Source organism: Chinchilla lanigera, unplaced genomic scaffold (genome assembly GCF_000276665.1).
Source record: "Chinchilla lanigera isolate Chin_1 unplaced genomic scaffold, ChiLan1.0 scaffold00028, whole genome shotgun sequence".
NCBI lineage: Eukaryota > Metazoa > Chordata > Mammalia > Rodentia > Chinchillidae > Chinchilla > Chinchilla lanigera.
Genome location: NW_004955429.1, coordinates 3,311,663 through 3,329,420, shown reverse-complemented (window position 1 = coordinate 3,329,420; position 17,758 = coordinate 3,311,663). Strand labels below are relative to the sequence as shown.

At 36.3% G+C, this 17,758-nt stretch overlaps 1 protein-coding gene across 1 annotated transcript in view; it reads left to right on the top strand.

Annotated features, from left to right (window-relative positions):
- Positions 1–17,758, top strand: part of Myo3a (myosin IIIA) — a 186,232-nt gene that overhangs the window by 29,268 nt on the left and 139,206 nt on the right. The window contains exons 5-6 of the mRNA XM_013515344.1: positions 10,781–10,885; positions 12,006–12,105. Of these exons, the coding sequence (XP_013370798.1) occupies positions 10,781–10,885; positions 12,006–12,105 (205 nt within the window). The remainder of the gene's footprint in view (positions 1–10,780; positions 10,886–12,005; positions 12,106–17,758) is intronic.

Sequence of the window (17,758 nt, the reverse complement as noted above, 5' to 3'; positions counted from 1 at the left end):
CTTGGTGAGAGTTGGAGACTCCTGATTATAGTTAAGTAGTTTTTTGTTGTTGTTGTTTTCTTTTTGGGGGAGGGGGTTGTTTTGTTTTTTAAGGGAGCAGAAAATATTGATTAAAATAGTTTTGGAACAACCACTACAAGTAAAGTGGTAACATAATTGAATCAGCAAAAACCTAATAGATTTTTTTTTAATTTCCCCTATACTTCATTATTAGATGGAGATACTAGAATACCTATTTGAGAAAAATAGTAAATGAAGTTTAATAAAATGATATTTCAGAAATCTCGTCTCTATGAACTTACAAAATGGAAGAGGGGAGCATAACAAAAGGAAGAAGTTGACAAACATATATGAGTATTAATTTGCATATGCAAATTAGAGTAATTTCATATACCCATAAGTGGCTAGATGTACAATTATCTGATTTATAAACATGAATGGTGCAGGTGCTGCATTAAAAGCACTTTCAGAAAATTGGCTTGTAGCATCAATACTTTGTGCTACAAAATAACTGCTAATTACACCTCTTATCATTAGAAAGCCCAAATAAATTATTTTGCATGAGGATATCCAAAGAAAGGCCCCAAAGGGGGTAATGTTAACCAGAGAGTCACACTAGCAAAGATAGACTTCTAATGTGAATGTGCATAACTAGAGTATGTGGGTCAGGGTATATCTGAGCAGTGTGTGCCAGCCTTCATTGTAAGTCTGGCACATGGGAAAGACTCTACCAGCCTACACAAACTCCAGCACAATGACTTTTTACCATTGCCAGGACAAGTCATTTTGCTTACATTTCAATCCAGAATTGAAATCCTAGGAATAACATTTTCCCAGGTCTTGCTGGACAATCTATTTTTAGTTGTGATTTTTTTTCACATTTGATGTAATTTTTCTTTTTCCTGTGTTGTCCCTTTATTGTTCTGTAACTGTTTAAGCATGAATGACATATAAGATTCTCTTGAGGAGTTATTTCCTCCTTACTTCTCTGCATGTTCAGTTACAGATTAAATGTTCCCCAAGTTTAGTAAAAGATCACTCTCTCCTGGCCCTGTGCAATTTCAGTGAGACATTTGAATGGAACTACGTGAGGCTGGGGATTTAGTTCAGCGGCCCAGTGCCTGCCTGGCAAGCATGAGGTCATGAGTTTGATTCCTGGTACCAGAAGAAAAACAAAAAATAAATAAATAAATAAAATGAATGGAACTACGTAATAAGAGAAAGAGTAGAAAGTTTTCTGCTGTGTTTGCTGACTTGGGTTTTTACAGAATATCTATGGGGATTTTTTATTGTCATATAATATTTTAGATTTTCCTAATGACACAGGCGTAGAGGGAGAACCAATGTTAGTTTTTAAACTTATGCTTCATTTTGAGATGTCTTGCTTACATCTCTTTCCTCCCGTTGCCACCACATTCTTAGCCTGTTTAGTAAGAGGCAGGTACCACTTTTCGCTTTGTACGTCCTTTCATTCCTAGTGCCCACTGTGGGGGGTCAGTGTCAGGACTGTGGGGAGGAGAGGCTGGGAAGCTGGGACTGGTCAGTGTTGTGTAGATGTGTATCACTTGAACCAGGAAACCAAAACAGGAATAGTCCAGAGTTAAAGTTTTCTCATTAATCCTTCACTACTGATAAAGAGAAAGAGAACTGAAATTTAATTGTGATTTTTCCACTATTGGTTGGATCAATAACCACATTTTAACTATGCAGGGAAATCCAGACTTCTCTCTCAGGAGCTGTTTGCTTAGTGCGCCTTCAACCACAACAGGGCCAAAATACAGATTTGGGACATCTTTCTATTAAAGGCCTTTTCCTTCATAATCCAGTCTTAGCTCAAATTGCTCCTTTCATGGTGGTGCTGCAGAATGCATTCTGTTATTCAACTGAATCGGCCCTGATTTGTTCATTCTTAATAGTGACATTGTTTTCTCTCATGGCTTTCCAATTATAGCATTTTTTTTCTCTTTGAAATTATATCCCTTTCAGGAGATCAAAGACTGGCAATTACAGGTGGTGTTTGAAATGCACAAACATCAGTACAAAGTCATGCAGCCTCTCACATGCACATTTTAAGCCATCAAAGTGGTTTCCATAGACATAAATACTACTTTTCATAGACCATGCATTATGGGTTTTTCTGGTTTTTGTAATTACATCTAGTAAGTCAGCAAGGCCTGGCATGAGGAAAGGAAACATGGGGTGAGAGAGAAGAGTTGGAATAAGATTGTGTTCAGCTGTTCACCCTTTCATGGTGTCAACACAGGAGACAAAAAGGCATAGCTGTCCTGTCTGTGTGTGAAGGGCCAGGGGATGCAGAGCAGGGGCGGCAGCTGGGCGTCTGTGCTCTTAGTAGTGCAGCATTATTTCTGCTTCCCTTTGGCAGAGTGCAGTCGCGGCAAAGGAGCAGACTACAGCATGATTCTTTTCATGTTCTAAGAGCTGGACAACCATTGCCAGTTCTCATAGAAAAGGTTATTATTTGGTGTGCTTGCAACAGAAAAGATGACCAGTTATGTAGAGGAATTTCAGTTTGGGTTTTGTTTAAAGGACAACATGGAAAAAAAGTACAAATGCACTTCTTGATATTTTAACAGAGGAAATATTTAAATTGTCTGTGTGTGTGTGTGTGTGTGTATGTGTGTGTGTCTGTTCTCTGAACAGGAGTACAAGTTTATTGTATAACTTCAAGAAAAAAAATTAGGTGACCAAAGATGTCTTATATTTGATAAAATAATTATTATACTCATTAAAATATTTCTTATAACTTTTTTCTTTTATTGTAGACCTTTTTGTTGATAACACTACCAGTGTGTGAGGGTACCCAGAATTTTTAAATGTTTTAGGGTGAGGGAACTGTTACATATTTGGAGTTAGTGGTTCCATGATGGTGCACACTTACCAGAATACACCTACTTGCGTAGTTAAATGATTCAGTTACGCTGTATGTCATAACATCTTTGACATGACATCTTTGACATACTGTTTACACATGAGGGAAGTAACATCACAATTTTATACCCCACAAAAATGCACATTAGAAAACATATATTGGATGATGATGCCAGCTATCATTAATGTTTTATCAGTATTTTGTTGGAATCTAGAAATTTGGTGCATTAATATATTTTATTGAAATTAAGTCAAATATGTTACAGTGTGAGTAAGTACCTTCCATACCCTGGGAAAAGATGTCCTTTGGTATGTGTGCACACACGCTCATGCATGTGTGTGTGTGTGTGTGTGTGTGTGTGTGTAGACTTTTCAGAACCTAAGTTTATCTACCCAGGCATTTACTTATTCCATAAATAGTAATCTCTTACTTTGGGCCAGCCATTTTGGTAGATCCTGGACTCTCAGTAAAGAAGAAAATGAACTCTTTTGTCATAGAGTTTATTGTCTAGTGGTGGGGAAAGAATTTAAAATGAAGGCAGGTTAACTATATATTTTACTAGTGCTATCATGAATATAAATGTGGAGAATAAAAGAGAAAGACTTTTATGAACAGTGATCAAAAAACGCCCATCATTTTAATCTGCCACCTAAAAACAGAAAGGGAATAGTTATACTGCCTTTATTCTTTAAGTGTTTTCCTGACTTCTCTGATGTGAAGATTCACATCACCTTGAATCTATAGAAGCAAGAATTCCCAAAATAGGGTCATAGAAACTATATTAAAACACACACATGGAGGGAGGGGGAGGGGGAAGGAGAGAGGGAGAGAGACAGAGAGACAGGGAGAGAGAGAAAGAGAGATTTGTAAAACACTGTCAGAAAATCTGAACTTTCAGCATGCAGAGCTTGTCACTGGACATGACAATATGGTATTGACATTCCATTGTGCCATAAACAGCCAGGAAACTACAGAAACACACTTTGCAAACACTGGGAAAGAACTTAGGCTGTTTACTAATGAGAGAAAACAAGTGAGGTAAGTCAACTGCCTGCCAGAACAAAATCAACATTTCCTAATGGATGAGAGCAAAAGCCAGACATTCAATAATGTGACAATAATATCCAGCTCCAATATTAAATGATTAAACATGTGATAAAGCAAGAACATGGGACCCAGTATCAGAAGAAAAATTCCATAGAAGTAGACCTAGAAATAACAGCGACATTGGAATTAGCAGGTTGGGACTTTAAAGCAGTTATAAAATGTTGAAGGATTTAAAGGTAAATATTAACACAATGCTGAAAGAAGTGGAAGCTAGTTTTAAAAAAAGAATTGAACTTCTGAATGGAAAAAAATACAATTATCTATGTGAAAAAATCTTAATAATTGAGTTTAGTAGCAGATGTGGGAAGATCAATGGATTTGAAGACAAGAACATCAAAGTATCCAAATTGAAACAGTTATAAAAAAGGAAAAAAATAACTGGGGAAAATGCCTTTGTGACCTGTGATAAATTACCTCATATTTCAACATAGATGTAATTGCAGTCTGAGAATGATGAGGATGAGCAGTGGGTATAATATTTTAAATAAGCGAATGACTGACATTTTTCTAAATTTGATGAACACTAAGAAGCTTTGCAGAACTAAAAAGCAGCTGTTTTACACTGATTATGGCTATTTCACTGGACAGTAAGTCCAGGAATTCTTTCTACTACCATTTTGGAAATAAGACTCTTATGAGATAGTGAGAAAGAAATAGTTTTGTTAATCATTTTTGGAGACCAACATGATACGGATAAAACATGACAAAGACAGTACTAGAAAACTTCACTCTCACATTCCGTGTGAACATACATGCAAAAGTCTTGAGAAAATACTAATAATTTACACCCAGTACCACATAAAAATGTTACTGTATCAAGACTAGAAATTTTATGTTTTGCAAGAATGTAAGTTTGTTAGAACATTAACATTCGCAGCATCATATTTGAATTAATAGACTCGAAGTTAAGGTGAAAAATCATGGAAAATACTGTATTTACAAAACTCTACAGTCACGTTGTCTAAACACTTTCAGTACATTAGGTATAATGGAAAGTTTACCTAATAAAAAATTCACCCCCTGGGGCTGGGGATATAGTTCAGTGGCATAAGCACCTGCCTGGCAAGCACAAGGTCGTGAGTTCGATCCCTGGGACCGCAAAAAAAAAAAAAAAAAATCACCCCCAATTTAAAAATAACTGAGCAAAATATATGGATACTTTACAAAAGAATGTATAAAGATATGTTCAATATCTTTCACCTTTGGGGAAAGTTATACTGAAACTCCATGAGACATTATTACACAACTATTAAAATGGCTAAAGTTTAAAAAGCTGATAACACTGAGGGTTGGTGAGGTTATAGAACACACTGAACTCTTCAACATTGCTTATGACAGGTAAAATGATGCAATTACTTTGCACATGTGCAGCAGCATCTTGTACACATGAGGTGTAATCACAAAATACAGTGAATGTTTAAATAAAAACATTTATTACAGTAAAAGACATATTGCTACTAATCCCCTTCATAATACTCCCCCTCTCCTTAAACATACTTATGCAATCATTCTTGCCACTTTCTAAAGTAGCTCTGGAAGTTTTCTATCCTGTCTTCAGCTGCGCTGCCTTGGCTGCCTTCATGTCCTGAATCAATTCAAAACCTTTACCTTTCAGTCATTTTGACCTAGGGGAAGAGACAAGCGTTGAACCGTGCCAGATCTGGTAAATGAGGTAGATGAGAACACGCCCCAATGTGTTTATGAGCCTGCTTTTCTGTGGATGGGACTCAGTGGCAGCATTCACTGTGTTTTTGAAGATACATTTTAAAGACATGAAACGGAACTTCCAGAACCACTTCATAAAGTGTCAAGAACATTGGGATGAGTTTGTTTGAAGTGAGGAGTATTTTGAGGGAGATTAATGGCATATACCTTTTGCTGTAATAATTTTTTTTACTTAGATACACTATTTTTTTATCAAGCCCTCGTATACCTAACATGTAACCTAGAAGTTTCTTTTCCAAGTATGAGCTAAGGAGTAGTGTCCACAACAAGACTCAGACTCAAATGTTGGGAGAACTTTCATAAAATGAGCCAAGTAAAATCCAGAACAACGGGCTGGGGATTTAGCTCAGCGGCAAAGCGCCTGCCTGGCAAGCACAAGGTTGTGAGATCGGTTCCTGGTACCGGAGAAAAACCAAAAAAAAAAAAAAAAAAAATCCAGAACAACTATTAGAAAATGAGTTTCTGCTTTTGTGGCACTTTCTCTGGTTTCAGTGTCACTTTTGTCTGCAATTTCATATAAATTATTTTTACTCCCAAACCTTTGGTTTTTAAATGTGAGGCTTTTTTCATAACACATGCAGCAAATAATATAGTAGAAATCATACAAGAAAGGTGTCTAATATTTCCCAACATATTGTATTATTGATAAGTAAAATTTGAATATCAGACTTTCATCATGTATTCTATTCCTCTCATATTATGTAACTCAGATAACTTTTGAGGTTGTTTTAAAAGTACCATTCATCTGAAAATAGCAAGTGATTCCTTTCCTGTGGCTCCTAACACTGTACATTATTGTCTTGTAGGAATTACTATTTTAATTGAACTGCTTAGGTTACTCAGCTTTTTAAGTGAATTTACCATGTTAAATTGAAGCAACAAAACTTAAATTTCATAGGGAGAGATTGTTTATTTGCTTACAATTTTTAGATTTTCAGATAGGTTTGTATGTGTGGGTCTCCAGCAAGAAGATAATGATGATTTGTATTTTTGGTCCATGCAGACTATTATTATGGTGTGTCTACTACTTTACTCCCTGGAAATTTGTGACTATATTTTTTCACATGTTGTCTATTTAGATTTACAAAATAGCAGATTATGAAATCATTTTTTCTTTTTCAGTCATTACTGACTTAGTATTCATGTCTCTCACTTCACATTCTGGTGTGACTTTAATTGATCTTTATGCCAAAAGCAACTCACATTTCACCATGGCTAAATGCTGTATTTTAGCATACAATCAATACAATCAATTGTGAGGTTCCACCTTTTGTCCACAAACCAACTCAACAGCTCATTCACTATTAACAGTGTTCCCAGGTACTAGAATAAATAACTTGTTTTCCTTTTCAAACCATTAAAATGTTTTCTGTTTGGATTCTAATATACATATTTGTTTACAAAAATTTACTGATCTTAAGTCATTGGAAGTGATTTAACTAATCATTTCACAGTGGTCACAAAATACTGTCTGTGTGGAAAAAAACCTTTCTTCTGAATGTCACCAAAAAAAAAAACCAAGCAATGAATATAAAGAAAAACTGGTAAAACTGAATGATCCACCACCGCCCCCCCCCCGCCAAAATACAGTTCTGTATCCCAGAGGACATCAAAACCAAGGTAACTATACCAAAAAACCTGGAGAAAACTAGGGTCAACATATATGACAAGAGGTTCCTTCTTCTCTTTAAAATCTTTTCCTTTTTTCCTTCCAACACAATATTAGCAATCTCTCTGTGAAATTCTACAGTACTTGGCACATAAGTCTCTTATCCATGTAACTGTGATTCAAGACCTAGCACATAATCTAAATAATTTTTCCCTATCCCTTTGCTTAGAGTTTTTTGACTTTAACACTGTTGGCATGACAGCCTGGATGGCCTCTTGGTGTGGGGAGGGTTCTCGCTCATTTTAGACATTTGGCAGTAACCCTGGCTTCCAGATATCTGCTGCAGCTTCCCAATTCAGACAAGGTGAAGTATCCGTGCAAGCAACGTCTCTTCTGGTTGAAAGCCACAGTTTTAACTGTATTTTTATCCTCCTTAGGAGTAGAAGCTGTCCTTGTCATCACTGATCTGCTTTAACACCTATCTTGGTACTTTGCACATACTAACAACAAGTCAATAAATATTTGTTAACTGTGAAGGAAAAAAATGATTATTTTCTAAATATCAAATTTTCACTGAGTACTATTATGAAATTTTATAGACTATATATATGTATCATATCAAGAATATTTTGAGTCAGTAATTCACCTCTGTAACAACTTACTGGGTATAAAATTCAACTATGAATAAATAATTTAGTTTCTGAGAAGATACTATAAGGGTGCTTTATATGTATTGAACTTGGATTAACTTTTTATGTTCCTTCATTATATCAGGTCGTTTTTGTGTATTGTTGGTGTAAGCAACTACTTGGGTTTTTTTAAAGAAAATGAATGGGTCTTATTTTTTGAGAAGTCTTTGGTTTCCTGAACATTAAACAGAAAGTACAGAGTGTTCCAATAAACCCCTTCAACGCCTCTTCTTTTCTCTTAATACTAACATCTTAATTAGCCAGGTATATTTGCTGTAATATATAAGCCAGTGATGATACATTATGATTAACTAGGGTCCACAGTTTAAATTCAGATTCTCTCTTTAAATGTTGTACATTTTGTAGATTCTGACAAATGTGTAATGACTCGTGTCCATATCATATAGACTAATTTCAGTGGCATACAAACCTTTGCTCTGCTTTTCATTTCCCTGAATCCCTGGGAACCACTGATCCTTCTTATTGTCTCCAGTTTTCTATTCGGACGTTGTGTAATCAGCGTCATATAGTATGTAGCCTTTTCAGATTGCCTTCTTTCACTTAGCATTACGGCTTCACCCATGCATAGTGTTGACAATGGATTTTAAACTCAACTCAAGCATACCTTTTTTTTTCATGGACACTTTTGAGTAATACAGAAGTGTGCAAAAGTAATTGAACATCTAAATATAACCCATCCTCACACCATGTAAAAAATTAAGTTAAAATGGATCACAAATTTACTTTTATGGAAAACTAAAAAGTATAAAACTTCCTGAGGAAATTATGAAAGTTTTTGTGATCTTGGATTAAGCAAAGATTTCTGAGATATGACGGAAAAAGCACATTCCATAAACATTTCTTAAATGTAAACTTTGAACTTCTGCTCTTTAGAAGACACTTACAAGGCCAAGTCACAGACTTGAAGAAAACATTTACAAAGCACATGGCTTATGGGAAACTTGTATCCAGAACATAAAAAGAATTCTCAGAGTGAGTAATGAGAAAACAGCCCCCAAGCTATGCATGGTGGCACATGCCTAACAGAGTATTTTGTGATAGTCACTATCAGGCAGGTATGTATTAAACATCCTTTCTTCATAGCCTCCTGAATTAATTTCTTAATTAATTTCTATTAAAACTGACATAAGTGACTTCATTTTGATTCTGACAACTCTTACTTTTCTCTCCCAGTAGCTGGAGAAGGTGCAGCTAAAGAGAGGCTACATTTTGGAAAGGTAGAAAAAGAAATATGCCTCCCTACAGTGATTTTTAGCAATTTTTAAACTAGTTCTAAATCTTGGGCCCCTCTAAGTAAGTGGCTTACAATTCTAAATGACTCAATTTCTTCTCCATCAACTGTAATTTTGTGAACTGGTCACACTGGCTTACCAGGGAGGCAGACTGACCCTGTGTTTAGCAAGCAGGGTAGTAACACCCCTTCATTTATCCTTCTAAAAGGCTGTTCCTCTTCCTACACAGAGCAAAATACAGGTACTGAAAATCCAGATTGCACATATTCCTGTGTTAGCTAAAAGAAGTTTTTTCTGAGTGGAGAAAACCACCAATTATGAATGTGGTTCATTTTCTGCACCTTTACCCTGGAGATAATAATGTCTACATCAGAGAGAATAACTGTGCAGTGTAGAGATACTTCATGTAAATCGATTAGGAATGTACTTGGTACTGCCCGTACTCAGTGAATCTTAGTTATTACTTAGGTACCAACAGCTTTCAAGCACACGGAAAAATTTAACTGCTATATTAGAAAGAGAGTTTGAGAAACTTTATTCAGTATTTCAAACAGTGATGCTGAGAATATACTTACTCTCAGCTCTTTTCCTGTACTTGAGTTAGAAGAAAGTCAGGAAAACTATGTGTTTCTTTAACTTCCCAGGCACTGGGAGGTTCCCAAAGGCAGGTGGAACAGAGCTCTAATAGATGGGATGGGGAGACCACACTCAGGAGCCCCAGGAAGAGCGGCAAGGCGGAAGGCAAAGGTTAAAGGTCAGACATTAGGAAATCAAGGACTTGTGGGATCAAAGCATCCTCAGATCATCTCTTGGTCCAGAGCCATTTATCAATTTATGTCTCAATGTTAATCTGTTTTACAAATAACATAGCTCATAGCTCCTTTGAAAGTTTTCTGGGATTTAATGTAACCTAACTTTCAAGAGCCTAGATGTTAAAAATCCCTCTATCATGTTTATTCCTCCTATTTTCTATTCAGATTCTCCATGCTTTTGGGGGTAAGGAGGGAAGATGCCAAAAAGCACAGGAAACTTGATAGTTTAAATAGTTTTCTAAAACATTATTTGTAACCCTTACTTCAACACACTTTGAAATATTGCCAGGAAGGAAGTATTTTTCAAGATTAGCACACATAAGTGTGCAGCTGTATTTTGACCACATAGAACCTATTGCACTATTAATTGAACTATCAGAAATCTTTACTACTCGTAAACCTTAGAAGCTAAAATTTAGGAATAATTTGTAGAATCATAATTCTTGTTCTTAATTTTTAAAATCAAGCCTGGTGCTTCTCCAGATTCTCTTCAAAAGCATTAATTTATATGAGGACTGTTCCAGAAGTCAATTGTACATAAGTTTATAAGCTCATTTTATTTGTGAAGTGGTTAAGAAAATGAGATTAATCATTTAAAACAAAATTATGAATTTAAAAATGTTTTAGGAAGGCTTTTACTGAAAGAACGGAAGGTGTCCTATCCATTTTAATGTCCATCTTGAAATCTTTTCTAGCTATGTAATGGAGGAGCAGTGACTGACCTTGTGAAAGGCTTTCTGAAGAGGGGAGAAAGAATGAGGGAGCCTATAATCGCCTATATTTTACATGAAGCGCTAATGGTAAGGCAATTAAAACTCTCTGTGTACTAATTATGAGCAATTTGCATTACACAAATATGGGTCCTCTTTGTAGAAAAATATCATGACAGTAGTATTTATTGTTGCAAGAATATAGTCACTCTGGAATGTTTAGCACAGCTAAATTAATGTTTTCCTTAAGAAATCTACTTTTCTTGTAATAACAGTACCCTAAATTCTAGTCTCCTAAATGTCTTTCTCAGATTGTGATGGTGATAAAGGTAGAAAATTTATTTTTACTAATAATCAGGTTATCTGCTATTACCTTGATAAATAGAATGTTTTCTTCTATTGAGGTTCACATACTTAATAAGATATTTGGTAAAAGATGAGGTTCATGCTCTGATGTAGTGAATTTTTATACACTGATTACAAAATAGAGATGATCTACTTTGATTTGATAACAGCTCAATGTGAAATATTTAGGACCATTTAAGTATTAATTTCTAACCTATATTTTCTATTATTTTGCACAAGTACATCATCTAAAATATATTTCTTTGTTGATGTTGCTTTAAGAGTCATAATATATGAGATACTGTACAATCAGAAAATACAGTGTTTAAATTTTAAAAGTTTATTACAGTAAAAGACATGTTATCACTAAATATCCTCAAAATATTCTCCATCATTTCAAACACATTTACCCGATTTTCTTGCAACCTTCTGGAGCAGTTCTCAAATTCCTCTGTGTGTCTTAGGTTGCACTGTCCTGGCTGCCTTGATGTCCCAAGTTGACCCAAAATGTTTGCCTTTCATGGTCATTTTCACTTTGGGGAAGAACCTGAAGTTGCACAGTGCCAGATTTGGTGAATAAGGTGGATGTTGACACACCATAATATTTTTATGGGCCTGCCTTCCTATTGGTTGGCACTTGACAACAGCATTCACTGTATTTTTGATCACACCTTATCAAGTCACTCCCAAAACAAGACTCCAAGAACTGCTTCAGAAGATGACAGAACCCATGAGATAAATATGTCTGAACCAAGGGGAGAGTATTTTGAAGGAGTGGGTAACGGTAATGTGTCTTTTCCTGTAATAATCTAAATGCAAGCATTTACCATAATTTTCAATTAGCCTTCTATTTCCAACCTTCTAGGGACTTCAGCATTTGCATAACAACAAAACTATCCACCGCGATGTAAAAGGAAATAACATTCTATTGACCACTGAGGGTGGAGTCAAACTGGTAGATTTTGGTAAGTTTTGCTTAAAGTGCATGAGTTCGAGCTGTGAATTAGGATGAGACGATTTGATCATTTTCCAAGAGCATTGCTTTTTTGCCCACTAAAAATAGGGAAAACTATGGTCTAGCTGCAATAAAAAATACAGAGATACTTTGGCAAACAAGAGATGCTAAGCTTTCAGGTCAGTATGCTTGTGCCCATGCAACACTAAGGTAGCAATGTGTGTAGTTTATCCTCCAAAACAGACAGCATCCCAAATGATTAAGCCTGTGGTGGTAATCCCCTGGTGCCTGCCTGCAGGCCATTGCTTTATAAATGGGCCCATGTACAAATCCAGATTTTGAGACACAGGGGAAATCTTCAAGGCTCACGCAGTGATGTTTCCTTCCTGTCAAGGATGGGACACAGAGAAAGATGGAAGGTTCCTTGCTTGAGTCTCTTATCTTACTGCCATGCCAGAAAGTGCTGTGGTCACCTTGTAACTAAGCTACCCTGTCCTGCCAGGAAAGCCAACTCTGAGAGAGGCAGAAATGAGAGGGAGAAAGAATGAGAATCTTCAGGGATGTCCTTCAATCAGTCGGCTTTGAGCCTGGCCTTCCTCTCACATTTTGTTGTGTGAGATAATAAACATCCATATTTACTAAGCCAATTGGGGTTTCTGTGTGATAACCAGAGGCGCCAGAGCCGACACAATTGCACTGTGTCTGGGCTGTCACCTTTCGGCTCTGAAGGTGTCTCATGTACTTTCTCTTGTTTAATGTCAGCTACACACAAATGCTAGGAGAGCAGGTGACTGCATTCCAGGGCTTCTGGGAGTCCTTCAGGCATCTTCCTCCTTCCCTTCTGCACCCAAAATGGGAGCAGTATCCGCTCTTCATATCCCTAACTCTGTGCATTTCTCTAATTTAACTTTTATCACATAGAATTATTATTATTTGGTCTTTATAGAAAAATAAAAATACTTCAAAATATAGGTGGACAGAGAGATAGAACTGTTTCTTCATCTTGTAGACCTAGTATTTAAGGTATAGCAGTTAATTAAGAGTAAACTGAATGTACAAACTAACTTCTTTTTGCATTTTGGAGCCTGAAGCCCAGGGAAGTTAATAGAATCATTTTACACATTGTTTTCCCATCCAAGTCTATAGCTCTCTAGTGTTCTGGCTTAGCCTAGGAATGAATTTCAGAGCATGTGGAGGACTGGATGACTGGCATGTCCCTCAAACATGCACTGCATTGTGTGTTGTTTTTCTCATCTGAATGTTTGCAAACTACAGAACAGCAGTGACAGTGAGTACCTGATTCATAACTGCAGTGCAGCCAGTCTGTGCTGCTGGTTGAGTTCAGAAACATATGCTTGAACAATCTGGCAGGGGTTGTTATTAATGAAAACTTTGGCTTGAAATTAAGATGAACAACAAGAACAGCAGAACATATTTCACTGTTCCATATGCAGAGCCATTATTCTCTCCAGAAAATAATTTTATCTCTGCTCTAAGACTCAAATACAGAACTTGATAATTAACTTAAGATTTCATGATTCCCTTGTTCTAGAAAATGTCTACAATAAACATAGTTGAGATTGGAAATTGTTAAAAACAAGAATAAGTAAACATTTTTCCTGCCATTAAAGAAAAATTTGCTGTAATAGTGGCTTTGGGAAACGTGACTTTCACAGATATTTTCCAAAATAAGATTAAAAACACGTACCTAGATAATACGTAAGGTGTGTGAGATTGTGTGTGTGAGTGTGTGTGTGTGTGTGTGTGTGTGTGTCTGTGTGTGTGTGTGTGTGTGTGTGTGTGTGTGTGTGTGTGTGTGTTTTGCTGAGGCTGGAACCCAAGGCCTTGCAAATTCCAGGCAAGCACTTACCAATCTACATCCCGGCCCAAAGTGGCCTTGTATATATGGAATCTTTGTAAAATCATCATAAGTTGGATAGCTAACAATATGAGAGCTTAGGTTTTAGATTATTTGAATTTTAAATTTTCCTGTCACCAATAATTACAAAATAGGGTCAGTTGTCTGCTAACTGTCTATTCTTAATGTCTAACCCTGAATTGCTGCCATTTATGTATAAGTGAATGCTTCTATTTCTGTACTCCATGGTAAGAAGGCATAGATTCAGTTCACCTAAAAGGAATAGTAAGTTTCTGCCTGAATTATAACCAGAGGATGTACATGTGTAGTGAAACTTCTTGAGGAGAACAAGCAAGATATGGTAGAGAACAAACTGAAGTACTTAATTAAAATTCAGTGCTGTCATTTAGTATTTAAATCAAAATTTCAGGGAAGACTACTTCTGGGATTTAGGAAAATTTTCACATCTTACCTCGTACAATTTACCATGAGCTCATGGTGGGATGCTGAAGATCTTAGATGCTAACAGTCCTCTAGTACTCAAAATTTCCAAAATGGAGCTTCACCCATGGGTCCCCAGAAGTCTGCTGCTGATCCAGAGCTCCCTGTCCTAGCAAAGTCACCTGCATATACTCACTGCTCCTGCCAGAAACCTCAGGTTCACTCTTAAGTCTTTGCTTGTCTTCACCTCCCATCTATACAGCTACTCCCAAAACCTCTCTGTTAGATGTCCCCAGATGCCCCTTTCCTGTTCCTGCCTTAGTCCTGACTGTCACCTCTTGCTGGACTGCTGCAACTGCCTTTACTGAACTTCCAGAGTCAAGTTTTGTTCAGTCCCTTCTAGTCTGTTCTCCACACTTATTCAGAGGTACCCTTTCGAAAAATACATCTGGTCCTGCTCCTTCCTCATTCCTGATTCTATTTAGTGGCTTCTTTTAACCCTTAGGAAGCCCTTTCTTTATAGTCCTCTCTGCTGGTGCAGAATAAGCCTTGTTCAAAAAAATTATTATTCATGTTTGTATACATTTTTGTATTTGTGTTGTATAAATTTACAGGGTAAGTGTGATAACTGGACACATATGCACAATATGTAATGATTAAATCAAGGTAGTTAATAATTCCTTCTCAAACATTTGAAGAATTTTATTGACATGTAGTGACTACACATATTTATGCAACACAGTGTGGGATTTTAATATATGTATATAATCAGTACTGATAAAATTAGAGTAACTTTTTTGCCTCCTTATCATTACTTCACGTTTGGAGCCCTTGAACTCTTCTTTCAGTTATTTGTAAAATGTGTATCATTATCTGTAGTCACCCCAGTGTGTTTGTAGAACACTCGAACTCAGTACTTCTAACTGTGTTTTGATTTCTGTCATTCATTTTCCCTCTATCCCTCCTCCTCCCCTAGTCCTTATCAGCCAACTGGTTGTTAGACTTTGTTGTAATAATAGGTTTCGGTTGACTGAGGCTCTGCTGAGCTTGAAGCTTTATAATAAAAGGTTCTCTTCTCAGTCTGTTGTTTTGTCCCTAAAACTTACCATGGTACTGGAACATTGAAAGTTCTTGATAAATTCTGTCAAATGAATGAATGAATGAATGAATGAATGAATGAATGAGTAAGTGAGTGAGTGAGCGAATGGTAGTATTTTTCCATACAATTGCATCACCAAGGGAAAGTCTTTCTAAAATCTCTGAACATGTCAATCTGTTCATCCATCAGAGTGAAAAGAATAGTTTCTATGATTGGACCTGTAAAAACTAAATGAGACCCTATGGATGATCTCCTTAGTATAATTATTGACATGTGGTAATTCTGAAAAATCTCAGCTATTACCACTGCCATGAAATGTCCCCACTTACCTCCTACTCAGTGCTGTATGCATAATAGGTACTTGATAGAGGTGTTAAATGATGAAAATCTGAGTTTCCAGGTGCCTATGATTATTTGTAAAACATAACAGTAGCCCTTTGCTAGGATAAATTCAATATTACTTTAAATATCAAGCAAATTAATTACCCTAAATGTAAAATTCAGATTTCTAATACTAGTCATATGTACAGTCTTTAGGAAAATCTTTGTTTTAAGTAGGACACACTTTTACAGAAAACCAGCAGACACCTCAGAGAGAAAAGGCAAGTGAGTGTGTAAACATTATTAATGAAATGCATTAGCAGTCACTGGTGTGTGATCAGTCAATAAATAATACGGCCTCCCAAGAGGTAAACCCCGGTGGGCAAGTCAACTAAACTCTGAAAAAGCAACCTTTTCTTGAACAGAAAATGAAACAGACTAAATTTAAAGGGCAGTCCTTAGTTCTCATTTCTGTAGATTTCTCTCTGGGGAATTTCATTTCTAATAGGATAGTTAACATTTCAATAGAAAAGTACCCGATGTACTTTTGGTGATTTATTTAGACATCATTCTTATGACAGAATACTTTATGGTTTGAAATCTCTTATTACACATATGCCCCAGTTTAGGCCAACTCCCCAGCGTACAGTGTAGGTCAAAGCGAAGTTGTGATTTATTCATTTATAAGCCACTTTTTATCATCAAAGGAGGAGATTTACCTGAACTTAAAAACTATGACAAATGCTTTTTTCCTTCCTTTCTCCCTGAATAATTTAGAGTAAAGGCTATTAGGTGGGACAAGCAAGGGAGTAGGGGTGCAGTTCACTTCACCATTGGGATCCCAATAGGCCAAGGAAGCCTCAATGCTGGGAGGGTGTTGGTAGGCCCCCTGGAATGAGATATTGTGTCCCTGAGTGGAATAAAAGGCATTTTTGTAGAACGGTGGAAGTGGCCTCAGGGGAGCTGTCAGAGCTGGAGTGCATAAGATCACTCATAAGAGATCATCATGGAGGTAAGACATTAGTTGTTTGATGTCATCAGGAAATGATATGATGTATGATCCTGATGTATGATCTTTTTGATGGTTTGTTGCATTCTGTTTGCCAGTATTTTGTTGAAGATTTTGCATGTGTGTTAGAATGGGCTGTAGTTCTCTTTTTCCAATCAGAAAAAGATTGTCTGGTTTTGGAATCAGGGTAATGCTAGATTCCAGGAATGATTTGGAGAGTGTGTCTTTCCTTTCAATTTTGTTAAAGAATTTGAGGAATATTGACATTAGATCTTCCCTAGGTTTTTATAAAATTCAGCAGTGAACCCATGGGGTCTTAGGCTTTTCTTAGTTGGTAGGCTTTTAAATACTGCTTTAATTTCATTGCCTGTTATTGAATTATTCAGTGTTTTTATATCTTCTTGGTTCAGTTTTGGTAATTCATATGTATCTAGGAAGCTATTTCTTCTGAATTCTCCAATTTATTGTGGTCTAGGTTTTCAAAGAAGTTATTAATATTCTGGAGTTTTGTGATATCCATTGTGACATCATATTTTTCTTTTTTGATTGTATTGAGTGGGCCTTTCTTTTTTTGGTAAAATTGGCTAAGGGTTTGTCTATTTTGTTTACTCATTCAAAGAACCAACTCTTTGACTTACTGATTCTTTGTATTGCTTTTTGGTCTCAATTTCATTGATTTCTGCTCTGGTTTTTATAATTTCCTTCCTTGTACTCACTACCTTTGACTTTGGATTATTCTTGTTTTCCTAGGACCATGCGGTACCTCATTTGGTTATTTGGACTTGGTCTTTTTTTCTGATGTGGGCATTCACAGCAATAAACTTCCCTTAGCATTTCTTTCATTGTATATCACAGGTTCTGGTTTGTTGTACTAACATTATTGGTGGATTCTAGGAACTAATTTCTTCATTGATTTCATCTGTGATCCATTAATT